The 27,894-nt window shown below is 34.1% G+C and overlaps 1 protein-coding gene across 1 annotated transcript in view; it reads left to right on the top strand.

Moving 5' to 3' along the window:
* LOC150076731 (centrosomal protein of 95 kDa-like) overlaps nucleotides 1-27,894 on the top strand; it is a 215,367-nt gene that overhangs the window by 76,885 nt on the left and 110,588 nt on the right. The window contains exons 5-8 of the mRNA XM_090386630.1: nucleotides 12,779-12,845; nucleotides 16,963-17,051; nucleotides 21,218-21,378; nucleotides 26,488-26,611. Coding sequence (XP_090242756.1) covers nucleotides 12,779-12,845; nucleotides 16,963-17,051; nucleotides 21,218-21,378; nucleotides 26,488-26,611 — 441 coding nt within the window. The remainder of the gene's footprint in view (nucleotides 1-12,778; nucleotides 12,846-16,962; nucleotides 17,052-21,217; nucleotides 21,379-26,487; nucleotides 26,612-27,894) is intronic.

The following is a 27,894-nucleotide window of genomic DNA, read 5'->3' as shown; positions in this document are numbered from 1 at the left end:
CAAATCCGTGCAATGTGAAACAGTTTATATGGCATAATGAGGGTTCTGTACCTGTACACAAAAAAAAAATGTCCAAAAAAAATTAAATTGAAAAAAATTGTCTTTATTCAGTAAGAAAAAAAATTACAAACATGTCCACAAAATTAACCTTGCTAATATTTACCTCTAGATTTTTAATCTAAATTCATTGCTTCTTTGTCGATGTTTTTCTGTGATAAACTTGCAACAGTATCCAGCACTATTTGAAAAAAACTAGTTAAGCACGCTGTTTTTCTCTATAAATTCCTTCATAAAGAAGTAAAGCTAATGATAAAATCCTGCGAAAAATTCAAGTCCTCTTCAAAATTAGGATCCATATCCAGAGCTTCTTGGCTAAGCTGATTTGCAAGTCTTAAAAACTCAGCTAGTCTCTTCGCAGTCAAATTTTTGTGTACATCTTCTTTGTTTTTATCATTTTTTATCTTCTTCACATTGCAAAAAAAATATCATCCACTAATAATTGTTCTCTGTGAGATTCAAGGACTTCTGTGATATCTGCTGGTTTCAGTTCTTCAAATCTCTCTCCGCTAATCATTTTGCCAATTCTCACAATCTCAACTACCTCCGGCATTTTGACTGCGACTTCTTTAGTGCAGCTTTGTGGCCACAGCTTTTTTCATACTGCATTCATTGTTGAGTTCTTAACTTCACCCCATGTGAATTCAGTATTTTTTACAGAATCAAGAATATCATAATTCTGCCAATAATCTCTAACTTGAAAGACTGCCCATTCCATTAGTAGCTTTTACCAAATGTAAAAAAGATCTTCTTAGGTAATAAGTTTAAAGTTTAAAGGAAGCTATAACACCTTAGTCCATTGGTTGAATTGACGAACTTGTATTCACTTGAAGAAAGGTAACTTTCACATTTGGGTGCAGATCAGAAAAATGTGCAGGATGACTGGGCGCATTGTCAATAATGAGCAAGATTTTGAATGCTATGGTCTTCTTCAGGAAATATCTTTTTTGTTTTGTTGCAAAAGAAATTTAAAAACCAATCCTCAAAGATTTTAGCTGTCATCCAGGCTTTTTTGCTTGATTTCCAATGAACTGTTAAGGAGCTTTTTGAGTCCTTTAAAAGCACGAGGATTTTCTGATGTATAAATTAGAAACAGTTTACACTTAAAGTCACCCTCTGCATTGCTCCATAACAAAAGTGTTAATCTATCTTTTGCAGCTTTGAAACCTGTTGTACCTTTTTGTTGTAGCTTTCTTCATTTTAGGCACTAATTAAACATACACTTTATATAGACAAGAAATATTAAAACAACAAAAGCAGTGCTTACCAATTAAAACACTTTATGTTGCATGAACCAGAAAAAGGTTCTGTCTGAACAGCTAACTGTTTAAGATAGTTATATATAGGATAACTGTTTAAGGGGGTTCCTGAATGAGGAAGTTGTTTATTGCTATGTTTGGTTATAAGAATCAGTTTTGAATGCCTATGTGATATTTTTCTAAAGCACATTTCTTAAGGTCATGACCATAAAACAATAAAAACAATTTTCACATGCCGGTATATTGGTAGCGCAATCTATTATAAGCGGGTAATAATCTTGATCCTATTGCTTCTGTGATAATACCAATAGCTGGAATTTTTTGGGATTTTACTTTATTATGGTGAAATGTGTTTCTCCTTCACTGAAATCTTCACTTATGTAAAAAAACAAATAAATTTTCAAAACCTGCTCTTCATTCTCATTATTTTTGAGGCTTTGTAAACAAAAATCACGCAGGTAGTGAAACTCGCTGTGCATATCTAAAATTTTGATAGTAAATACCTGACCTTGCAATAGTGAAACGACGCAATAAAAATGCACAAATCGATGGATGACTGTATATTAGCATAAGTTGAGGCATGTGATGCAAGATTATATAGCATCAGCCAAAAAAAAAAAAATTCCCATTTCATCCATCCAGTCACTCCAAATGTTTGTCTAGTTCAGCCTTAAATTTATTTAAGCTATTGACTTCCACAGCAACAGATGGAAGTCTGTTCCAGTAATCAACCACCTGCTGGCTAAAGGCAAACTTCCCCACATCTAATTTACAAGCGTCTCCGTAGCCAGGCCCCTCGACATGGGCACCTGTATGTTGTGAGGGGACCTCCCAGTGATGCTGCTGGTTTTCCTGATTAGAATCACTGGGATCTAACGCCCATACCTTGGTTCCAGGGTTACATCATTGGAATCCGATGTGTGCAGCCGAGCACCGCGACCCGTCGAATTCGGAAAGGGGGATCCTGGTGGTTGAGGGGGCCCAGCCTTGATACACCACTTTGGCCCCTGCTTCGATAAGATGGGTGGTCCCAGACTGGCCCGACTGGGATCAATCGGTGGGTAGTTCTTACTGCTAGGGTCAACTGCGTTCCAATAAGTTTCCCTCCCTTTGGTCCTGGGACGGGATCAAGGCTTATTGGAAACATGGGTATGGTGCTCCTAAGCAAACTTGGCGTCCCATTCGTGTATGCAGGACCTGCTAGTTCACGAGCGGGCGTCCCCTCGTAGGGCTCCGTGGGTGAGGTACTTAGGGCATCGGAAATTTTTATTTTACTCCTATGAGTATTATAAATTCAAATTCTTCTGGGGCCCTAACAAGGCCCCTACCTAATCGAGATGATAGCACGGATAACACCTCCGTCAAAAGAGCCAGAACTGAGGACACCACCACCATCAGTGACGCCACTCTTCCTCATTCTCCATTCCACCGGAGAGCAGTCAATCGGAAAGATGTTGCCCTTCTTTATCCAGAAAGGATTAGAAGGGTTGGCAGGTTCACCAAAATCCGTTAAACGACTGCGTTCCAGCACAAAACAAGCGGCAAAAATCTTGAACTCTACAATCCATAGGGGGAATACCTATCACCGTAACCCCCACAAAACTCTGAATTCTTTACGAGGTGTTATATCAGAGTGAGACCTTCTTCATGTCTCTGAAGAAGAGTTAAAAGACCAAGTCACAAAGGAGATTAGGCAGGCAAAGGCAGATTACGAAAAATCCTTGGCAAAGGATGCAAAGAAAAACAGCAAAAAGTTCTTTACCTATGTAAACTCCTAGAAGGAAAGGGATGAATCAGATTGGTCCACTGGATATTGATGGTTCAACAGTTGATGATCCTGCTCAGGTGGCTAACAAACTAAACGAGTATTTTGCATCTACGTTGCCACATGAGGAGTTATTCAGGAAGGGGAATGCCAGAGGTGAAGTAAACTCTGGCAGTGAACTAGATGATTTTTTAATAACTGAGAGAAAAGTGGAGGAGAATTGTTGAGGATAAACATAAAAAAGGCACACGGGGTGAATGGAATCTATCCAGTTATATTAAAGGAGACAGCAAACCCATAGCCATAATTATGAGAGCTTCTTTGGACTCAGGGGAGGTATACCCATAGACTGGAGATGTGCAAATGTGACCCCAATTCACAAAGGGGAATCCAAAGCTGACACAAGTAATTATAGACCTGTGAGTTTAACTTCTTTTCCAGGAAAATTAATGGAGGCACTGGTTAAAGAAGCACTGGAGGATCATCTAGACAAGACTTCAAGGCGCCTCCGTAGCCAGGTGGGAAGGAGCAGCAGTGCGTAGCACGCGTTTCTTGATTAGACCAGGGTTCGAGCCCGTCACCACCAAATACAGAGGATGCGGAAAGGTCAGGGAATGACCACCGCATATCCCGGAGCAATATGGCCCTAGTTGCTAATGCTCCTAAAAACCAAATAACAAATAACAAACAAGACTTCAGTTGTAGCTCGGACACAGCATGGTTTTGTTAAGGGGAAGCCTTGCCCGACCAATTTGATTGGATGCTATGATGCAGTCAAAAAGAACTGGATGCAGGGAATAACTTTGATATTATATATTTGGATCTTAGAAAGGCTTTTGATACTGTTGCACATGGAAGACTGCTGCACAAATTGGAGCATTGTGGCATTGGAGACAAATTGCTATGGATAAAGCGATGGTTGAGGGGGAGAAGACAGAGACTGGTAATCAATGGACACTGCTCATCATGGACTAATGTTATTATTGGAGTCCCTGAAGGTTCAGTGTTGGGTCCATTATTGTTTTCTGTATTTAGAAATGATATTGATGATGGTATATCAAGCTTAATGTCCAAGTTTGCAGACGATACAAAGGTTGGCAGGGTTGTTAAGGACACTACTGACGCTATGGGAAACAGTAACCCCAGAGCAACGTATCCCCAGAGCAACTTTGTGGTACTACACTGACAGTGGTAGAGAATGAAAAGGACCTGGGGGTAATTGTACAGGCAGATATGAAGTTCTCTGAGCAGTGCAGACAAGCAGCAAGAGTAGCTCATGGTGTCTTGTCAATGATTTTCTAGCAGGGATAAGGAGGTGATTATTCCCTTGTATAAGGCAATGGTCAGGCCACACCTTGAGTACTGTATACAGGTCTGGAGGCCTCATTTCAAGAAGAATGTAGAGCTGTTGGAATGAGTACAGAGAAGGGCAACAAGATTAGTGAATGGAACAAAGGGTTTAAGTTTTGCAACTTACAGTGTCTGGAGACTAGGCACCGGTGAGGTGATCTGATAGAGGTGTATAAAGCATGCTCAATACCGATGGGATTCTTCCTCTTGCTCAGAATAATCACCTGAGAGGGCATAAATTCAAATTGAGGAAAGACAGATGTAGGATAGATGTGCGGAAATTTGCCTTTAGCCAGCAGGTAGTTGGTTGGTGGAACAGACTTCCACCCCTTGTTGTGGAAGTTGATAGTCTAAATAAATTTAAGGCTCAGCTGGACAGGTATTTCGAACAAACTGAGGGGTGAAATGGGAGTGTTTTTTTTTTGGGCTTATGCTGCATAAGTTTACTTTCTTGCATCATATGTTTCTACTAAAATAATGCTAAAACAATCCTCCAATAAATCCACAAAAGTCTTGCTAGTGTGCAAGTGACCAATCCACAAGTTCCAGTCAATATCTGGAAAGTTAAAATCCCCCATTACAGGACATTCTGATTTACTGGCCTATTCTATTTCCATGCACAGCTTCATTGTACTCATCAGTGTCATTAGGCCTATAACATATTCCTACTCTCATTTTCCCTTTCCCAGTGTTTATGTCACACCAAACAGACTCAACATTACACTGTCAACTGGATGCACTTTAATAGAATTAAAATTCAATTTGCAAATGTGATCACAGTTACTGGTGTTTACACATATCATGTAGTGAATAGTATTTTATTATGGATAGTCCATCGTAAAGTGATTTGGTCGTACGGTGAACCAATGGTAATACGGGAGTCCACTGTATATACATATTAATTATGCAAATGTCATTTTATTTTTATCTATTATCATTTAACTTTTCACCCCATTTTTATCCTTATTACATGTTAATTAAAATACAGCCACTCCCCGATTAATGTAAAGGTTGTGTTGCGCAGAAGTCTACGTAAGTTGAAATTTCTCCCATGCTTGTGCAGAACTTGCAACTGTGCTCACTGAATTGATTGAATCAAAAAAGAAATGTTTGACAAATATGTGAATAGAATTATTTATTGTATTTATTAAATTTTTTATCTCATGCTCAAGAAAATTAAAAAAGTGTGCAATTTAAAAAATTTAAAAATTATAAAATTACAAAAAAAAGAGAGGAGACAGGCATAACTTCCGTAAGTTTTACCTCTCCAGCATCGTTGCCAGAATTGATGTCTTCAGCTGATAAGTACGCTGCTGCTGAGTTTGAGGGCTGTGGAGATTTAGAAGAGGTTGGCCACTTAATGGATGACTGGACAGTGGCTTTTTTCTTTTCATCATAAATTTCTTTGTAGCAAGCAAGCATATCATTTACCCCTCTGTTAACTTTTAAGAATCGTTCACTGTCAGGATCCATCTTCTTAAACCTCGCCATTGCCATCTCTTTGGTGATGAAGTGTCTCAGCTCCTCATTTGGTTCATCTTCAGTTTCGTCAGCATTTTCTTCTTTCACTATAGCTGCCTGCAAGTCAATAAGTTCTTCGTTAGATAAGTTCTTCTCTTCTTCCTCTATTAACTCCTCCACGTCTTTGGCAACAACCTCTAACTGAAGTAGCTCTGCAACCTTTACAATCTGATCTGTAACCTCTTCGTATGATTTTCTTTTTTCAAATACTTCAAGGCCTTTTATGTGCCGTGGGCATATTTTCTTCCATGCGCCATTTAAACAACTTTTAGTAATTTCTGCCCAGGCCTCATTAATGTTTAAGATGGTGTGGTAAATATTGTAAGATTTCCAAAAGTCTCTTGACGTAAAATTTTTCTCACTTGTCTACTGCAGACAATTCCTGAGCAAATGTGCGTAAATAGTATGCTTTTAAATTCAAAATAACACCCTGATCCATAAGTTGGATGAGTGAAGTCATGTTTGGCGGTAGAAATATGAATCTCACATTCGAATTGAAATCATTGAGATGTGTAGTATGTCCAAGAGCTTTATGTAATAGAAGCAAAATCTTGAAAGGAATGTCATTGTCTTTACAATATTTTTCAACCTCTGGAGTGAAGCAGCATTTAAAGCTGTCCTCAAAGACAGATGTTGTTATCCATGCTCTCTGGTTCGATCAGAAATGCACGGATAGGGTGACTTTATTGATGCTCTTAAATGCACGAGGATTTCCAGAACGGTACACAAGCAGTGGTATTATTCTGTAATCTCCCGCTGCGTTAACCCTAAGCAAGAGCGGGCCCTATCTTTAGAGCCTTGAAACCTAGCATTGTCTTTTCCTCTTTGGCAGTGTATGTTCGATCCAGAATTTTTTTCCAATATAGAGCAGTCTCGTCAACGTTACAAATTTGCTGCATTGAATAGCCGCCTTCATCAATAAATTTTTCCAACACATCACAGAATTTCTGTGCAGCTGCAGAATCAGCACTGGCGACTTCACCACATACTTTAATGTTTTGGAAACTAGCGCAATGCTTGAATCTATTAAACCACTTGTTGCTTGCCACGAACTTGGCTTGGTGTTCACCGTACTTATCTTTAATATCTTCATAAATACTTCTTGCTTTTTGCTTGAAAGGCAATTGGACTCGGGGGCGCTTGCTTCTGAATCTGATTTTCCATCCATATTATTAATAGCTTTTTCATCTTTGATATAGCACCTGAATGCTGTTTTGTGATCACTGTTGATTGCAAAACAGTGTTGATCCTTTACCATGTTCTTTTATATGTGCACTGGCCCTTAAAATAATATTCACTGTTGAAGTAGCAAGACATAATTCCCTTGCAATAGATGACAGACTTTGTCCTGCTACGTACTTCTTAATCATTTTCACCTTCCTTTCTAGATCAATTTTGTTTTGTTTCCTGGCACTGCCAGCACTTGCACTTTCCATTGGTCCTTTTCCCTTCATCATTGTAATATATAAATAGAGGAATGAAGAGAAGTTTCTAAAAATTTGTATTTTTTATGATTGACGATTTCAGTGAAGGGGAACACATTTCACTGTAAATAGTGTAAAAACACACATAATTCCAGTTATTGGGATTATTGCAAATGCAATAAGATCGAGTTTACTACCCGTAAAGTTGAATTTGCATAAGTCGAGTATTATGTAAGTTGGGGAGTTCCTATATGTAGATATAAAAATATATAAAACTAATTACCGTCTTTTCATATTGATGTAAAATAATCAAAATATTAAGTAGTTTAAAAGTTTTGGATGCATATCTAAGAGCATTTCTGAATTGTGTTTTATTTCTATTTATTTTATTTTTTTTGTCAAATTATACTGAATAATGATGCAGCATCAGCGCTTTTAATACTGGTATTGGAAACTTGGTGCAGGGATGCAAAGTTTATACAACAACTGAATGTAAATTTCTGCACATCTTCTGCAACCATCCTGTTTCCTTCCCTTTACTTCAATTTAAATTTATGTCCAGTTTGTCCGTGTAATGTTGTTGTTATTGTTATTTGGTTTTTAGGAGCATTAGCAACTAAGGCCATACTGCTCAGGGGATATGTGGTGGTCATTCCCTGACACCTTTCCGCATCCTCCGTATTTGGTGGTCACGGGCTCGAACCCCGGTCTAATCAAGAAGCGTGTGCTATGCACTGCTGCTCCTGCCCACCTGGCTATGGAGGCACCCCATGTAATGTGGGGAACAGTAAAGATATCATTAATGTTTAGTTTACATAGTCCCTTTAGTATTAGTAGTGGAAAATGATGCAAGGTAGCAAACTAATTAACATCAGCCAAAAAAAAAACCAAAACAAAACACCACACTACTCACATCATCTGTCCATCCCCTCTAACAGTTTGTTCAAGTCTTTCTTAAACTTATTAAACTACCTACTCCAAAATACCAGATGGAAGTTTATTCTAACAATCAGTCTCTGGATAAGCAATTTTTTGGATATCTATTCTGTAACCATCCTTTTTCAATTTAATTTTATGTTCTCTTATGTGTATCATATATTAGAAAGTATAAGGATACCATTAGCTTTAGTTTATTCATTCCATTTAAAGTCTTCAACACTTCAATCAGGTCTCCTTACAAGTACCTAAGTGTTCAGTTTCCAGATGATGCAATTTGCAGAACTGAAGGTTTTCTTGGTAAAAGTACCCCTTTGTTCTCATCACTAATCTCGTTACGCTTTGCTGCACCCATTTCCAACAGATCTAAGTCTTTTCTGAAATGAAGCTTCCAGACGTGTACATAAATTTTTTAACATTAGTTGGCCCACTTAAGAGTTAAAAAAAAAAACCATGTCTGAACCCATTTTCATCACCTATGTGAACACGAGATCCTTCTCTCTACTTTGCTAAAGCTTAAGTATAAATAGCTAAAGTTTCCTTTATTGAAGATTGTTAATAAATGATGAATCACTTCTGAAATTTTTTATTTTCAGCAATGATTTTAAATTTAAAAAAAAATGTGTCAATTAAGGTGGTAAAGTTATGTGCATTTAGTGGTTTTTTTGCCATTCATCAGTGATTTAGAAGTTTTGGATTCAAATCCTTAGCACCTGAATCAAAGTGAAAAGATTCTGATTATTTCAAAACAGACAGACTTGTCCATCAATACATGCTACTGCAGATATACATGATTCTGTGTGCATCATATGCACAAAAAACATGGCACCCACAAAATTATGTTTGCAGTTTTATTGGATTGTATATTGCTTTGTTTCGTATTGAAATAATAACTTTTGTGTTTAGGTTCTTCTGATATGAAAAATTAGAATTGTTTATTTAATAAAATTTTTATACACAGATTACTATAAAACTTTTATACTAATGTAAATCATCAAACAACAAGCAACAAATACACGGCTGTATTTGTTGCTTGGTGATTTTTTTGGCACATCAACTACTTTAGTCATGTACCAGTTCACGTGATACTTCAGTTGGACAGACAGCTTGAGTAATCAAGACCCGCTAATTTTCGTAAAATCGGACAAATGCTAATAATTTATTGTAATTTTTCCTTGTAGAGGATCTGCGATCTCATTACGGATTTAAAATGAACTTTGTGGATTTTTTTGAAAAGGATAGTATAGGATATTTTTCGAAATTTTAAAGGATATTAAATTTTAGTAATATTATATATTTTATTTTAAGGCAGAAGGAATACTCTTACCTGGGGTTTTCTTCAGAAACAGCTGCATCCGGGTGAGGTGTAATTCAAAAGGTGTTGAAATTGCAATTATATGAAAGGAGCATGAAGGAAAAAGCCAACTCCTAAATCCTTGCATGGGGAGTAATTGTAGGCATAAAGAGAGATGATGTCCTGAAGCCTGATGGGTGCTTTTCGTTAATACAATCTTCAAAAGAGGGTGAATACGTGCCGAGGCTGTCTTCTATAGCCCAGGCACATTCCATTGCCGTATTTCAAAAGCGTGGTGGGGGGGTAATGTTGAATAGTCAGAAAAAGGGTGAAGTAGGATGGAGGGGAAAAATTTCCCGCACCATGTTGCACTTATAGTTTGGGAATATGGAAATAGTAATGTTTTTTTCGGTGGAAAAAAAAAAAAGGTAGGAAGGGCAAAGAAAGGGGTTTCACTTGGAAATCTGGATGCGTGACTACCTGTCCCCATTAGTAGGGGTCCTGTATTTGGGGGGGGGTGTTATGTTCTGTTGTTAAAAGTTGAACTTATAGGATATTTGTTTTAGGTCCCATTCTTCAGAGATTATTATTGGTCTATGTGTGTTTATTGATCTGTTTTTTGATCTCATTGCTAGTGTCTCACTGGTTTCTAACTTAAATTTTGTCTTGTTTGTCGATTATTATCATGTTTTTGAAGGAGGGGTAATGTCCTGTGTCTAAGTGGTGAGCTACCATTTCAGAACTATTATTTTTTTCCGTTCGGTCTGTTTTTTCTCTGTTATTTGCGGCTACTTTTAAACTGCTTTTATGTTTTTGGATTCTTGTATGTAGTGATGTTCTTGTGCTGCCTATATATATGCAATCCCATTCTGGTGTGCAGGGAATTGCATAAACCACGTTTGTTTGCTGTTTGAAATCTATTGTTTTTTTGTTGATAGCTGAGCTTTTTAGGTATGTCCATAGTTTCTTGGAGCTGCAAAAGGCTAGATTTACTCTGGAATCTTTGAAGATTTTTTTCAATGGTTGTTGGTACTTTCCAATGTACGGGAGCCCTAATCCATGATTTTTTTGGCACTTCTCGTTTTGGTTTTTCTTTATTGTTTTTTTTTGGATGTATTTAAGGCACCGTTTATGAGCCATTTTGGATAACGGCACTTGGAAAATCTGTTCTTAAATATTTCGATTTCCCTTTTTGCGTTCATCCTCTGTAGATGAATACCTGAAAGCATTATTGAGCTGGGCTTATTAAGGATTGATTTTTTGTGAGAGAGGGGGCTGTAGCTGTCAAAATGTAAATAATTCCCCTTATTTGTAGGTTTGTGGTATATTTTTGTGTTGATTTTGGTGGCATTTTTTGTTAATGTTAAATTTAGGAAGTTGATCCTGTTGTTTTCTTCATTTTCAATTGTGAATTGTAGCAGATCATCTAAATTATTCAACTCATGGAAGATGGTATTTATGGTGTCTGGTTTGCCTATAAGCAGACAATCGTCTACATACCTTCCATAAAATTTAAGGGATGGGGAAGAGTACTTGGAAATGATGTAATTTTCTATTTCCAGAAGGGAAAATTCAGAGAGATGTCCACTTATGGAACCGCCCATTGGTATCCCATATACTTGTTGGTAAAAACCTCCTTCGTGGGTGAAATAATTCGCTGATAACAGTATATTTAGTAAGATTGTTATATGCAAAATATCTAATTTTGTTTTGTTTTTAGTGTTGTATCATTACATAACATGTCTTGAGTGGCCTTCACAATTTTTTGAGGGTGTACGTTTGTGTATAGTAATTTTATATCGAAGAATATAATTTGTCATTGGGTTCTAATTTTATATTTTTGATTGACGAAAATAGGTGTTCCATGATTTTTATGTGATATTTCGAATAATTCATTAGGGGTTTTAGCATGTCAACCATAAAGTTTGCTGTTGATGTATTTTTGAAGCTTTCTATGGGCCTCAATGGTTTGTCTGGTTTATGCAACTTGGTGACCCTGAATATGTAGGGCAAACATGTAGTATGAGCTAAGAGGTCTGTGTGCAAATTGCTGGTAATCTTTTCTTCAGAGCGTAATCTTTTTAGTTCTTTTTCAATTTTTGATCTGATGGTAGGGATAGGATTTTTGCCTAGTTTCTGGTATGTGTTTGTATCTTGTAGGAGGTTTGTCAATTTGTTGTCATAATTGGATTTGTTTATTAATACTATTGAGTCACCGTAATCAGCCTTTTGAATGATAATGTTTTAATTTTTCTAATTTTTTGAAAAATTTGTGGCTAATTTCAAAAAATTAGCCACAAATAAAAAAATTGCATTGAAATTCCTCTTTTGAAAGGTTAGGAGTAAGATTTGTTTTTTTTTTTTTGTTTATCACATTATTTGTTTGATTAGTTTTTTTTCTATTGCTGTGGCTGTATAAGTCTGGTTGGACTTCTATTACATATTCGTTGTATGGGGTCTTTTTTGGGGTCACACTGTAATTGAGGCCTTTATAGAGAAGATTGTGTTCGTCTTTTGTTAAGTTATAGTTGGATAGGTTGGTTACAAATTCACTGTTCACGTAATCTATTTTGTGCATACCTACAGATTGTGGTCTCTGTGATTTTAAAAGGGAGTTCCATTTTTTCTCATGTCTTGTGATAAGTATTTCAGTATGAAATTTGATTCTATCCTCTAAGTGTAGAAAGAAGTTATTCCATAAGTCCTCTTTAACAAGTGACTTTAGTCAATTTTTTTACTCTGTGGATATAGTGTAGAAGGTTTTTCTTTGCGTAGGTCCTTTGTTATAGTGCATGTTTTACTATGAATATGCCAGCCCTTTTGAATTCTCTTCTGAAATTTCTATAATTTGCTTGTATTTTTATTTGCGCGAATTTTGGGATAATCTATGAACGTATGCATTCAGATTTAAAAGGCCATTAAGAAGGCTTTAAAAGGCCATTAAAGCTCTCTAGCCTTTGATGGGATTCAAATCCACAATTCCTCAAATTAGTGAGAAGTGATGAAATCATGTTATGTAAGAAAAGATGTATCTTTAAAGCATTAATGACTTAATGCATAATTTTTGTTCTTTTAAATAAATTTATTGATAATAAAAATACATACATTTCTTTAAAAGTAACAAATAAATATATTAATGTAAAAAATATAATATTGCTCACTTCTTTATCAGCAAGTGAAGACAATCATGTGGAAGAAGTTCAGGTTGAAGAGAGGAAGACTGACAGGGCTATTAATGGGTAAATTATTTTTAATTTCTTTAAATTCTTTTTCTTCTCTATATTGCTTTAACTTAAATGAATAGTGTTACATAATATAACTTAATTCATAAGTTGGTTATTGACGTGAAAGAAATGTAGTCATTTGCTAACTAATTATTTATGGTTTCATGTGTGTTGTTTAAATCATTGCAATTATTTCCCATATGCTTTATACTTCTACTTCCAGAGCTCATAAAAGTGCAATAAGTTAAACATACAATTTAATTTTTTTTTTTTTTTTTTTTTGCTTAAATATCCAGGTACAGACATTCACCACCAGTCACCTCTTCATGGCTTCATTTGATTCAGAAATAATAGGAATCACAAATGTGTTATAATGGTTTATCTGTTTTCTACAGCACTTCTGGACATCACTACCAAGATTAAAACTTTTAATAAATAAAACATTTTTTTGATATCGTTAAAGAGCAAATTGATAAATGCACACATAATAAACAAGTGTAGGTAGATGATTTTATTTATTGTTAATATGAAAATTATGTAAATGAGTTATTAATGAGGCCATTCAAAAGAAAAACTTCCTGAAATACATGGCCAATTTTTAAATTCTTACCTTCTCAACTGAATGTAAATTATTAAAAAAAAAATGATTTGTTTTAAATGCAGTGAAGTGTTTCTGTCAACAGTCTAAAGTCTTAGAAGTCTAAAATATTTATGAAACATTTTAGTCAGACTTGTGAGATAAGTGTGACAGAATTTGGTTCTGTAGCAAGAATATCTCTTGCTTGAGCTTTCATGTTTATAGGACTGTTAGCAGTCCTGTGTATGCCTTCCATTGCAGGGTCCAAAAGTACTAATGTAAGATATGTGACACTCTAGAAAACTAATAAAGTTTATTCCACATCTTTTGTGTGTATATATCTTTCATTGTAATGAATGTTAGGGAAAACAATGAGAAAGAATTTTGGAGAATTTTATTATTTTTTAAATACACAGACATCTTATTTATTATTTTATTTTAATTTTTTTTTTTTCAATTATGGACTCCCTGAATTAATGATATGCACTTAAAAATTGAAAACATTTTCAATTTTAATATTTGGAAGAACTATTCTTTGTCATGTAATGCCTTTCCATTCGTTTATTGTCTGTACTGTTCATTATCAGTACTCTGCAAGGTTTTTTTTTGTTTTTTTTTAAGAAAACCCTAAGCATGAGAGGTATTAGAACCTATAGTATTTAGTACCATGCATGGAAGTGAAAGAAGATATTAGCATTAGTAGAGGCATATGATGCAAGAAAGCAAGCTTATTCAGCATCAGCCAAAAAAAAAAAAAAAAAACCCATTAGACTTGAATTTGTGTAGATTGCAATTTTCATGAAATATATGTATGATGGGAATTTGTTCCAAGAAATGGAAGTTGAAGGAATAAATGAAGAAGAAGAAGAAAAGTTGGTTCTGTGAACTTGAAGTTGGACAGTAAGAGGATGTTGAAAGGTTGTGGCATCTGTTCAGACTATTTTGGAAGAGAGAGAGCGGGAATTGTAAAAGTCAATTCAGAAGAACAGTGCCCATGAAAGTATCTATAGAAAAGGCATGCAGCAGAAACGGAATGTCTCTATGAGACAGAGAGTGGAGAGACTTTGTTAGAGATAAGTCATTAATTAACTTAATTGCTCTCTTTTGAATAGAATCTAGAAGCCTGAGAGAGGTTTTGTGGACACTTACCCAAATGTGGGGAACACTATTCCATGGTAGGCACTCTGTACCAATTGCAAATCCACCAGATTTGAAATTTGTACATAGTGAACAACTGTTTGGAAGAAAAGTAATGAAAACAAAACAGAAAATCCAGTTTTTATATGCAGAAAAAACAATTTGTGATATGCTTATGCCAAGAGAGATTAGAAGTTAGAATAATCTCCAAAAGAGATATATGATCTTGTTAAGAAATCAGAATGTCATCAAAGATAAGTGTAGGAGCAGAAGAATCCTTTTATTTTTGCCAGATATAAGACAGTACTGAGTTTTAGAAGAATTGAAATCAACTAAGTTATCTTTGCCCTGATAGAAAATTACTTGGAGATCAACATTTAAGGAAATGGTAGTGGGTATTCGAGAAGTTGAAGCCTGCTTTTGCAGGGCAAGGTTTTTTAAACTGGAAGGGAGGAATACAATGTGCTATCATCAGCAAAACTATAGATTGGATTTCTGGTCAATGAAAAAGTTAATTAACATACAAGAGGAAAAGAGTGAGAGAAAGAACTGAACTTTGGGAACATCTGCATTAGTGGAGAATTTGGAAGTCAATGAACTATCTGTCATCACCAGCAGTGAGCAGTCGGAATGATTAATAACTGCTTTGATGTAGGCAGCAAATTAACCTGGAGATTTGGATACAAGCCAATTACAATATATAACATTCTTCTCTTGAACAGCCTTAGCACTTTTATTGGAAAAACAAGGTTTGGATAAACAAGGAGATTTTAAGGTGGAGTGTGGAATAAATTCTATCCCTACAAGAATAATTTCACTGACACAATATGAGCAAACATTGACATCAGAAGATTTGAAACAGTAATCTGACAAAGGAATAGAAGAAAAAAATCTTGCAGATCATCCCATTTTGCATTCTTGTAATGCCAATCAACACGAGATTGAGAATGACCACGAGAGAAAGGCTCCATTGGAGAAGAGACCATCACCAAGTTGTGATCTGAGGTGCCTAGAGGACCATTCACCTCAACTGTATTTAGAAGGGTTGTTTCTGAGAAAGAGATCAAGTGTGTTGGCTGTATGGTTAGGATTGTTGATATTCTGGTAAGTAAATGAACAGTTTGTGCAAGGTCATTAACAATTGCAGAAACATCAGCATCTCGACCAGCTGGTTCATGTGACCAGAGAATGGAAGCCAGCTGGAGTTGTGAACCTTAAAATCACCAAAGAAAATTACCTCATTGTTAGGAAAGTTGAATTGGAGAAAGTCAAGTTTCAATGAGAGGAGGTCAAAGAGTTCTAAATGATTAGTGGAGTTGGAAGAACAATAGAGACAACTGATTAATTTGACAGAATGCGGTAAAGAGATTTTAAGGCAGAGAAGATCAAAAAGAGGAGATTCCAAATTACCAAGTCTCTGACATGGAATATGGAAACAGATGTATGCACAAGCACCACCTTTGAGGCAAAAGGAATTATACAGTGAATAATTTGGACAATTTAGACAGGCAGTGATTGAATCAACAGATAATTGAGATTCTGTCGAAAAGAGTACATTGGGTTTGGCAGACTAAGTGGAAATGGACATTATTAAGATTCTTACTGAGGCCGTGTATATTTGTGAAATGAATGAGGAAGTGTTTGGGATTTTTACATCTTTTCGCAGCTGTTTGTTGTACCCCTTTGACTATTCACAATGCATTGGGTAGAAGGAACGACAATAAATTGCAGTAATGAAATTTTTAGATACGGCATACACACAGCGAGAATGTATCTAGTTCCTTGATACAATGTGGGCTGCTCTAGTGTGCATACAGCACATATTTGTGGCATAAGTGTAATGTTTTTAAAATCAAAATTTGTTTTATTGTAAAGGCCCCACTTGTTTTCAAGGCCTGTTTGTTTTATCACATACTTGTAAGTAGATACCACTAAACTAAATTCTTAGGTTTAGTAATAGCTGCTTACAGAGATATAAATTTTTTTATTTTTTTGCCCCAGGAGCGTCAAACTCAGAAGTGCTTGCAAGCCACTTAAATAATTCTTTGTGGGCTACACCAGTGCTTTTGGGTGCTCTTGGGCTGCTCTAGTATGCATACAGCATATATTTGTGGCATTACTGAAAGGAATAAATATTTACAACAAAATGCCCTTCCAAAATATAATTTCTTGACTGGCAATACTTATAAAGGATTTTATTGTTTATGGATTTTATTTAAATTTTATATATTAGTTTAGCTCCTTTAACTAATTACCATTACCATTATATTTTCATATATTTTTAATTGTTGACTTGTAAAATTTGGCAACGTTTGTAGAATTCCATGCTGACAACAGACTACTAGTTTGACATGTATTGTTTATGTTAATAATTATTTACGGAAAAAAAATAAATAAGATATTTTTCTTCACTTGCAGAATGGAAATAAGATCACAACCTGGTAGTGAAAGAAGAATGCATACTGTTGAAAACAATTTAATAATTCCAAATGAAAAGCATATTGAAGGTGATTAAACTGTTTACCATTATTTTCTCTGTGTGTGTGTGTGTGTGTGTGTGTGTGCGCGTGTGTGTGCGTGTGCGTGCGCGCGCGCGTGTTACAAATACACACACTATATCAAATTGGTATAGATTAGAGGTTCCCAGACCTTTCTACATTGCACTCCTCTCAAAATATTTTATAAATTTCATTCTGAACATCCAGAACAAGTTCAAATAAACAGATTTAAGTATGAGTATATACTTCTATAAATTAGGCTGTTTCGATTAAAATTTTGCACTCATGTCTGTTTTGCTTATTTTTAGGTTTATAAAATGTGTCATACTTGACCCTTTTTTGCTACATTGGGACTGAAATTTTTGAATCTGATTTTAAAATCGGATCAGATATAACCATTTAGATTTTATGATTTCTCTAAAATTTTGCCTAATTTATCACATTTTTCTCAATAGGAAAGTTCCCTGTCCTCAATTTAGTTGTCTAAAGACATACACAGTGTACTGCTGGAAGGAGCATAAATCATTTTATTTGAAGAAGGAAAAAATAATACAATAGCTGTACCATGTGGAAATGCAACACAAATTGCTAAATGTGTGCATGTTCTAAAGAGCAAGCATCACATACAGCCATTGCTTTGTTTTTTCCTCAAGTAAAATTTGTGTATGTTTGTTTCTTAAGTACAGTGATGACATTTTTAGGCTAAATGAAGATGGGAAAAAACTTTTTCATTTGGAAAACAAAAAAAGTTGATTATGCAAAATTTTAATTTTAGAAATAATAAAACCTAAATTGTAATAGTCCAGTTTTAATAACAACTTCAAAAATTTCAGCCCAAATATGACAAAAATGAGAGACAACCGAAATTTATAAACAAGTGAGATAGGCTTTGGTGCATTTTAATTGGAACATCCTGTATAGTTTTATGCATATCAGTAAACTCAGTTTAGTCTAAAGCCCATACTTCACACAAACAAAGGATATAACAAAAATATTTGTCAATAAAATAATGACTGTTTATTATAAAATGACTGATGAAGGAAGAAAACTATATTGATAACGTCTGTGTATTTCTGTTTGGTCAAATATGATAATGCATTGATTGATATTTTTTTTCTTCTTTATACTCTGGCACAAGGTTATAGGCATTCAGTTAATTATTTTGTCAATGAATACAATTTCAGTCATATTTAACAGTCACCTGATCCACTAATGCATGTGCATTACTGCATTCTTTCACTTGATCACTTAGCTTTGTCAGTCTTATGATGAATTCTTATCATAATGCCATGTCAACTGAACTGATTTTAATGAAATTTCTCATTATTATTAAAATGATAGAACTGACACAAGGAAGCAAAGCTTTTGTACCATCAAAAATTTTCTCGCAATAGTTTTTCATTTATCCCCTTACAAATATTTACCTAATCCTTTAAATATACATAAACTTTCCAAATCTATAGTTTTGAGTGGTAACTTGTTACAGTAGCTAATATAGGCACTCCCTGACTTACATAAGTCAGTCAGGGAGTGCCTGACTTACTTATGGAACTTTGCATAAGTCAAATTTTACGTAGGTTGGAATTTCCCTAAATGCTTATGCAGCACTCGCAACTATGCACACTGAATTTGATTGAATCAAAAAAGAAATGTTCGACGAACATGTAAATGGAATTATTTTTTTTTATCTCACATGCAGGAAAAATTACAAAAGTGTGCTTCGAAATGTACAATAAAAAGATTAAGATAAGTGCCAGTACAAACACTTTATAATCAAAAATAATCATTGCCAGAATCAACATCTCCATCTGATAAGTACACCGTTGTGGAGGTTGAGGGCTGTTGAGATTTAGAAGATATTGGCCACTCAACCTTACGAATGAACATATTAATGGATGACTGGACGGCGGCTTTTTTATTTTCTTCATAGATTTCTTTGTAGCAAGAAAGCATACATTCACCTCTCTGTTAACTTTTAAGAATCGTTTGCTGTCAGGATCCATCTTCTGAAACCTCACCATTGCCGATGCAATTTCATGAAATGTCATTGCCATCTCTCTTGTGATGAAGTGTCGTGGCTCCTCATTTGGTTCATCTTGAATCTCATCAGCATTTTCTTCTCTCACTATTACTGCTTGCAAGTCAACAAGTTTTTGTTAGGTAATTCCTTCTCTTTTTCCCCTATTAACTCTTCCATGTCGTTAGCCTATTGTCGTTAGCCCATATCTCCAATTGGAGTAGTTCTGCAAGCTTTACAATCTTATCTGAAACTTCTTCATATGATTCGTCTTCTTCAAAGCCTTTTACATGCTGTGGGCATATTTTCTTCCATACATCATTTAAACAACTTTTAGTAATTTCTGCCCAGGCCTTATTAATGTCTAGGATGGTGTGGTAAATATTATAAGGTTTCCAAAAGTCTCTTAACGTCAAATGTTTCTCCCATCTACTGCAGACAATGCCTGAGCAAAGGTTGTGCATAAATAGTATGCTTTGAAATTCGAAAAAGTACACTAATCCATAGATTGGATGAGTGAAGTTATGTTTGGTGGTAGAAATGTAACTCACATTCAAATTGAAATCATCTAGGTGCATAGGATGTCCAGGAGCATTAACTAATAGAAGCAACGAGATGAGTTACAATATAAACACAATAATAAATGTTGCATATACTTATTTTTAAGACACTTGGCTTATGGAGTTATGCAGTCTACGTATTTTTGCCGTCCTAGTCGATTTCTCCATTTATTTCCTATGGGAAAAAGCAGTAACAGGCAGTTATAAAATACTGTTTTTGTGTTAAGTTGCACTATTTATAATTAGCAAACTTTGAAAAAAAAAAAATTTATTTGTAATCCCAATTCCGCCACACCCAAAAAATGAAAAATTATCATCAGTATCATTGTAGGTATAATTTAATGTTCCTTTTAAATTACCTATTTGGTGAGAAAGATAATGACATCCATATCTTTTATCATAACAGTAAAAATAATGTCGTTATCACAAATTTAAAAGAAAAAAACAAAAATCACTAAAATTTATTGGAGGCTCTTTAATAAGGTTCTTCAGCTGCATTCAGTTTTTGGTACACATTTTTGGCACCTATTTATAATATATTCCTTCAAGAATCAACCAGATAGTTTATGAATATTTACTGTGAATTTATGCCATGTCTCTTTTTTTTTTTTCTCTTGTCTGATAATAATCAAAGGATTTATGATATAAATGAAAGGAGAAATAATGGCTAGCAGTTTGTTATGCACAATACTCCACTTTCTACCACATGACTTTTCTGTGCTGTTTTATTACTTTTATTGGTTGGCATCACTTCAAAGTCTGTATAATGTTCAAGGAAGTGTTGCATAATGTTTATAAATTCCTTTTTTGGGTCATTGGTTTTGTTAAGATGTTTTTTGTTAGTTTTTACCATTGCATTTAGAAATGAGTTGATATTAGTAGTGCCAGAGTGATGCAAGAAGCAAGCAAGCTCATACAGTATCAGCAAAAAAAAAAAAAAAAAAGTACTCACTTTGTTTGCCCATCCTCTCCAGCAATCCTCCTTTAAATTTATTCAGACTGGTCATTTCCACAATGCGAAATGGTAGTTTATTACAAAAATCAGTTTCTCTGTGGCTTAAGGCAAATTTTCAAGGATATGAAATCATCCTTTTCCAATTTAAATTTATGTCCTTTTGTTATTGGTCAGAAGTAAGGATGTCATAAGCATTTAGCTTATTCAACCCATTTAAAGCCTTAAGCACATCAACTGAGTCTCCTTACAGATTCTTACTTTCCAATTTCTGCAGTCTTTTCTGGTAAGATTACCCCTTTCTGTCCCTGACTAGTCTTTTTCCTCTTTTCCACCAATTCTAACAGATTTACATCCTTCTAAATGACACTTCCAAACCCATTCTTGATGAAACCTGTTTTGAGTTATTTCTAGTTTTCTTCCTGACAATATAGTTTGTCAGTTATTCTTCATCATGTCAGTTATTCATATTTCAGTTCTCTGAGAAGATGGAATTTAAAAAACATATTAGAAATTACTTTATTTAAAAAATAACAAGAGCTTTTTAAATAACTCTCCTCATAAATGGGTTACTTAAAAAGAAGCTTTTGCTGTTTTGAATATTAAATTTCATGATTGTAAATAGTTTACTGTATTATGTTTTTAGATTTGTATCAAAAGCCAAATAAACAGCAACAGAAATCAGGTATTGAGTTTTCAAAGGAAAAAAAACTTGGTGGTATTCAGAAATCAGATTTAAATGCCATGAAAAATATTTCCGAGACAGAAGTTAAAAAGCCTTATTCTTCTGGAGAAACTGATAATCAGGTATGGAGATTGCATTGATAATGCATGATACAATTATTATACATTAAAAATAATACAAAATAATGAAACTGTTTGTTATTACTGGAACCAAGAACTCAATTTTCTTCAAGCTTATCCCCACCCCAATATCATACCATGATAATGTGATTCAGTTGTTATTTATTGTAACTATAGCAGCTTTACTTCGATACTTCTGTAGTTTTTTAAAATTACTACTTCATTCATTGTACTTCATTCTGGTTTATCAAAACATGAAATTGTCAGATGTTGTGTTATTATTATTAGCCATATGTTGCAAGGAAGCCTGAGGCTTATGCTGCACCATCCAAAAAAAATTTCTGAATTACCCTGAGAGAGAGAGAGAGAGAGTCAGAAGTAGAAGGGATTCACCAAGAAAGAGAAGAATGATGATATCCAGCTGAGGACCCTGGGTATGCCAAGCCCATACTCACCAGATGTGAGCCCCTGTTAATTCTTAGTGATCCATATACTTTGCCAGTCAGTGAAATAATCTGCAGAGGAATGATATTATCTTTTGTGTTGTATTGCCATTAATAATAAAATATATATAAAAATTTGTGTCAAACTTTCTACACTTATAAAGTGTAGAAAGAAAGTTAAGGGAAATGAAAAATGGTTTGGACATTGCTTAAAATCAAGTCTGCAATATCTTGATGATTGTTTAACATCTATTCCCTGATGTTTGTAAATGTTCTTGAATTGACAGGTTGATAAATTGTGTGAAATTCAGTTTTGAATACACCTTTCACGAATATTTCTAACTTCTTACTCACTTGGCATTTTGTGATAAAGAAATATTTGACTAAAGGTTTAAGAATTTGTTTACTTGTTATTTAATTATTTACTCAACAAACTCTTTACTCAACCTGCTTGTTGAATTGAGTTTTTTTTTTTTTTTTTTTTTGTATTATTTTTAACCACTTAAATAAATTCAAATTATTTCCAATAGTTGAGTTTCATATGGTTGTATTTACTCAAACTACATTTATGGAATATTTATAAGAATGGTATTTTCAAAAAATTTCCTACAAATCAACTTGTAATATCTCTGTTATGAGTAGAATTAATTTTTCATCTGCTCTGTCATAGTAGTCTTGAGCCGACCGGGCTAGCCGAGTGGGTAAAGTACCTGCCCGGCAACCCAAAGGTCGCGGGTTCGATTCCCGCCTCGGGCTTGGATCAAAGTACTGCAAAAAACCTTGGGAGGTGCAATATGGCCACAGAAGCCGATGCGCCAACAACTACCAAATCAATCAATCAATCAATAGTAGTCTTGAAGAATTTGCCTGAACCAATTTATTTTAATATGCTGTATGTAAAAATAATATCAGTTAATAATAATATGTTACTTCATCTGATCAGTCACCTTTAAAGTTAAACATGTTGTGATTCCCAAGACAAAAAAAAAGACTGCTAATCCCTTAATTTAAACATTTGCTTGAGTGTGTACAGAGAAGGGCAACAAGATTGGTGAGGGGAATGAAGGGATCCTCTTACCAAGAGAGGCTTAAGTTCTGCAAATTGCAGTGGCTGGAGACTAGGCACCTGCATGGTGATCTGATTGAGGTGTATAAGGCCTTGAATGGGTTGAGCACGCTGAATTCTGATGGGATCCTTCCACTTGTTCAGATTACGAACCTAAGGGGGCATAAATTCAAATTAAGGAAAGACAGATGTAGAATAGATGTGCTGAAATTTGCCTTTAACCAGCGGGTGTTTAATTGCTGGAACAAACTTCCATCTGTCGTTGTGGAAGTTGTTAGGTTAAATAAATTTAAGGAGGAACTGGACAAACATTTAGAGGGAATGGTTGTGTGCATTTTTTTTTTTTTTTTGGGTGATGCTGCATAAGCTTATACACTTGCTTTCTTGCATTACGTGCCACTACTACTACATAGTATTTCCAAATTAACTTTGTTTTTCCTTTACTGCTGTGTTCAGTTCTAGCTTTCTGAATTACCTTCCAGTGTCACACTTAACTTCATAAATTATACTGGTGTTCCAAATTATTGAAATTAAATGCAACTCTAGTTCATTTGAAGAACACATTTTCCAGTAAATTTTATTTTTGTACAACATAAAAAAAAATGTAACTTGAATTAGCAGTTCCCTTTAGATTAAGACAAGCAATCCTTTAATAAACTAATGCCAGTGTCATTGAACATGGTTCCACTTCCAAAAAAAACACTTGATTTACAGAAAGGAGAGTAATGCATTTAGCTTTGCTATTATGAATACATCATTCTTTCAAAATTCGTTTTAATTGTTGAAAAACATATTTGACAGTAGTGTTCAGCCACTAATTAAATTGTACTACTGGATTCAGTTTTCCATCTGTAGGAAATCATATTATTTAAGAATGTGTATGCCTATAACTTAATGTCATTGTTATATTTAATCATAACAAACATTCAAACTAGGCAAATATATTTAGACTTAGCTTTGATCCTTTTGCCTTTCCTTGTTGGTTAATAATTCAGATTGAAGTAATTACTTTGACTAGATTTTTTTTTTTTTTTTTCATTCAGCAACTTTTGGCTAATTCTTGGCTAGTTAAAATAATTATGGACATTCAAAGTTAATGCCTTTTTTTTTTAACTTCTCATACTATTGCACCATGTGACATTGTTAAACTGTACTTTCACTACTGTTAGAATAGAATGCTTGTGATAAGAAACAGTTAATTACAACAACAGGATAGTGAATGTTTGCATGATACAATCAAAGCAAGCAACATATATTTACAATTAAGAATAGTATTGTAAAAATAACAAGTATTGTAAGTATTACATTGTCTTCATCCAAATGCTAAAGGTATCACAGTTATATGCCTCAGCATCAATTTCTATTTTGATAACAAGCAAAATGTGACATATGAGAAACAATTACTTATTTTAAAAACAGTAAAATTTCTTTAGGAAATTAATTTTTACTACAAATATATTATTATTGATATACAGGATATCCTTTAAGACCACTTCTTTAGGAGAAATTGGTTACTTGACAAAATCCTGAAAAGTGAATGTAGGAAAAGTGGTTGCAAATCATGAGTTTTCAGTCTAATGTGTTGGAATTTTTTTTACCTAATACAAGTCATTGTGGTGCTATCCTCTTGGTGTATCAATAGCAATGACATTATATTTCAAATCAACAAAGCCACACTTCTGTGTCCATGGAACATTATACAGATTCATACACTACTGTACACCATTGTTAGCCACATAATAATGGAGGCATCCTTAGATTGAAATTATCTAGAGATTGAGATTGATCTCCATCCAGTCCTTAGATTGGATGGAGATGGCTGAATCTTGGAAATTTTCAGATATCTGCACCATTAACAAAGAGAATTCCAACTTTGAGCCAAGGAACTATAGAACTATAAGTCAATAGTTCCTGTAAGTGCATATAAGAAAAAATTTTGCAATCTGTGATCAGGGATGACGTGTAATCCCACAATGCATGTCTCAATAGTATGAAATCATAAGAGTATTACTATATTATAAATTCATATTTCCAAGTTCCTTAAAAATTTCCCTTTAGTTTCTTTAAAAATTTTGGTGGGTTTCAATTTCAATTTTCTGTTAAAAGTTCCCTGTCATTTTTTTTTTTTTTTTATGTAAATACAAAGTGAAAGAACAAATGCTAAAGTCTTTTGGCAAAAAGACTTTGGGAAAAATTTTCTTTTTGGACAGTCATAAAGGGAACCTAATTCAATTTAACTTGAATTAGGTTCCCTTTAGATTTATGCAAATTAATTGCAGTGTATGTTAGAAACATCACAAGTGAAATGATTCTTAAATTTCTATTGTGACTTTAATGAGTGCCATTTTCATTTCCATATAAACTTAATATTTTTTTGAAATCTGCATGTTTCATCATTAAAATAAACTAAACATGCAACAACTAAAATAAGTATACTATTTCCTTACCTTTGTCTTTTATTATGATTCTGTTTCTCTTTTGTATTTTCTCTTCAGACATAGAAAATATTTAAAACACAAATTTCATATACTTATTATTTCTAACTCTCCCTTACTGTCCTTTTTTTTTTTTTTTTTCCACTGGACAACTTTGCCCTGTAAGAATGCACTTTGTGAGAGCTAACGTCAAACTTTTTCTCCACAATCAATGTGAGGAATGTGTAGCATACTTTTAGTGAGCGTGGAAACTTGTTTGTTAAAAATTTATATGTTAAACTTTTATCTACAATTATAGTTGGCTGTTAAAATTGCAGGTTTAATATAAATAATGATATATTTAAATAGTTCCGTGAAATAACACTACTGTGTTAGGTTTTGTCCTCAACTATGTGGAATGACTTGGCTCTCTAAAAAGTGCTGTTTCTGTCACTAGGGTGGTCGGGGAGGAGTAACATCCCCAGATGGTTTATCAGTACCCTGCTTCTTTATCACATAAATAATGAACTTTTCTTCTTTGTTGCTAACTAACAACATTCTTCTTTGGCACTTCATTATCAGTCAGTATATTCCAATATACACAGCATGAAGTTTAAGTATAACAATACATAACATTTGTAATTTACTTCTAATTTCACAGTACCTTTGTTCACCTTTGGGGAGTGTAGCAGTGATTATGGCATAAGTTTCTTCCTAAGGTAATTGAAGTAGAGAATTTGACAAGGTTCAAGGGAAATGGATTGTTTCTCTTTAACAATGGACAAATTGTGATTGACTTGAATTTTTTCTTTGCTACTGCAGAATAAGCCTACTTCCTTGCATGCATCATTTGTCTTAACTGATATTATGTGGGAAAAATTATTTTGATTTTAGTGAGGTTGGAGGTGATAGAAAATAGTTGGTAAAAGGGTGGTGTTGAGTTCAAAAAAGGCTGATTCCAATGATATATCACAAGTTTCATATAAAAATTTGTTGATGACATTAAGTTTGATGGGGTATTAATAGCATGAATCAGGGAATGCTGCTGCAACATGACTTTGACCAATTATGAATAATTAATACCAGTAAATGCAAGGTTCTGCAAAGGTATTTAACAGTTACTCTGTTATTCGAAAAAAAATAATAATAAAAATAATAAAAAAATATATTTTTTTTTCCTCCCCACCAGACAGAACCCAATACTTCTTCACTCAGTGCACAAGTTCCTGTGCTGCCTGCTTTGCCCAGAGATCATGTGTTGAAGCCTGAATTTGCAAGAATTGGATTGAGAGATAAGCAAGAGGATTCTACAGGTTAAATTTAAATTTATATCTGCAATGTATATTAAATTAAATGTGACTTTTATATCAGTTACTATATTTATTATTTATTGAATAGTTGCTAATTATAGTATAATTATAATAATAAGTATAATTTAGATAATCATTTTCTTACCTACATTTATACTTAGTTTTCTGTTGTTTATAATTTCAACTGGACAGTACTAATTTCGGCTATCTATGCACAAAAAATGGAAATTTCTGAAATAAATCTCTAAAAAACATGAGTAGATTTTCTTAATATTCAACTCTTTAAACTCTCGTTAGACAATAGTGTAATTAACAGGATATATCAAAAAGATATATACCATGAGCATTTTGTTTTCAGTTCTGCTCTTTAATCCCTTGATGAAGACCTGAGGATGGACTTCCTTAGGTCTTCATCAAGGGATTAAAGGGACTTCCCGAAGTCCCTTTAATCTACTGAAGTCCATCAAAAGGACTTCCTGACTGAAGACCTGAGGATGGACTTCAGTAGAATCCCGAAGTGCTGCCAGAAAGGGCTTGTATTAAGTATGCATTCAGATTACATTTCAATAAACAAGTTATACAGCTCTTGTGGTAAGAGTGTATTTTTCATTTAACTTTAGAATTTCTTTCATTATTTATCTGTCATCCATCCACTTTTAGAGAAATTGATGCTCACCACAATTCTTGACATTTTAATTTTCAATACTGTTACAAAGATGATTTGTGGAAGTTAGTAATTCATCAGTTTTGAAGATTTGGTTACTCAAAATCTGTTGTATGTTTGGTGGAAATGTTATTCTTAGTAGATTTTAAGGAATAAGGAGAATGTTTTATAGTATTGTTCACCTGGAAATCATAAATGAAGCTACTACAGTCATATGCAAAACTTGGAGAAGTTTCATAAAATAATCTTTGAGGTAATATGTATGTTTAAAACTAAAGAAACACATACCACATAAATTTTGACATGTTCCTCAGGAAATGCTTATAAAGTTTGCCTAAGACCTCCACCAAATTTCACACCTCTTCTGGAAATAAGTTAAATGATATTTTTCACTTTTTTTCCCCCCTGTTAGGCAAGATTACATCTCTTCCTCAGATTGGTTTTCCTTTAAAGCACTACATCATAGCAAGAAGATAATTATTAGTAGTGGAAAAACCAAACAGAGAAGGATAACAACATCCAAAGATAAGTAATATTTGGCCACAACAGCCAGATTTAACAGTATTCGTCAACTTATACTGGTGCCTTCTCTGAAGGGTTCATTTGGTTTATGAAGAATATG

Source organism: Mastigoproctus giganteus, chromosome 12 (assembly GCF_048544385.1).
Source record: "Mastigoproctus giganteus isolate SK-2022 chromosome 12, ASM4854438v1, whole genome shotgun sequence".
Taxonomy (NCBI): Eukaryota; Metazoa; Arthropoda; class Arachnida; order Uropygi; family Thelyphonidae; genus Mastigoproctus; species Mastigoproctus giganteus.
The sequence above is the reverse complement of the archived record's forward strand: the minus strand, read 5'-3'. Positions and strand labels throughout refer to the sequence as shown.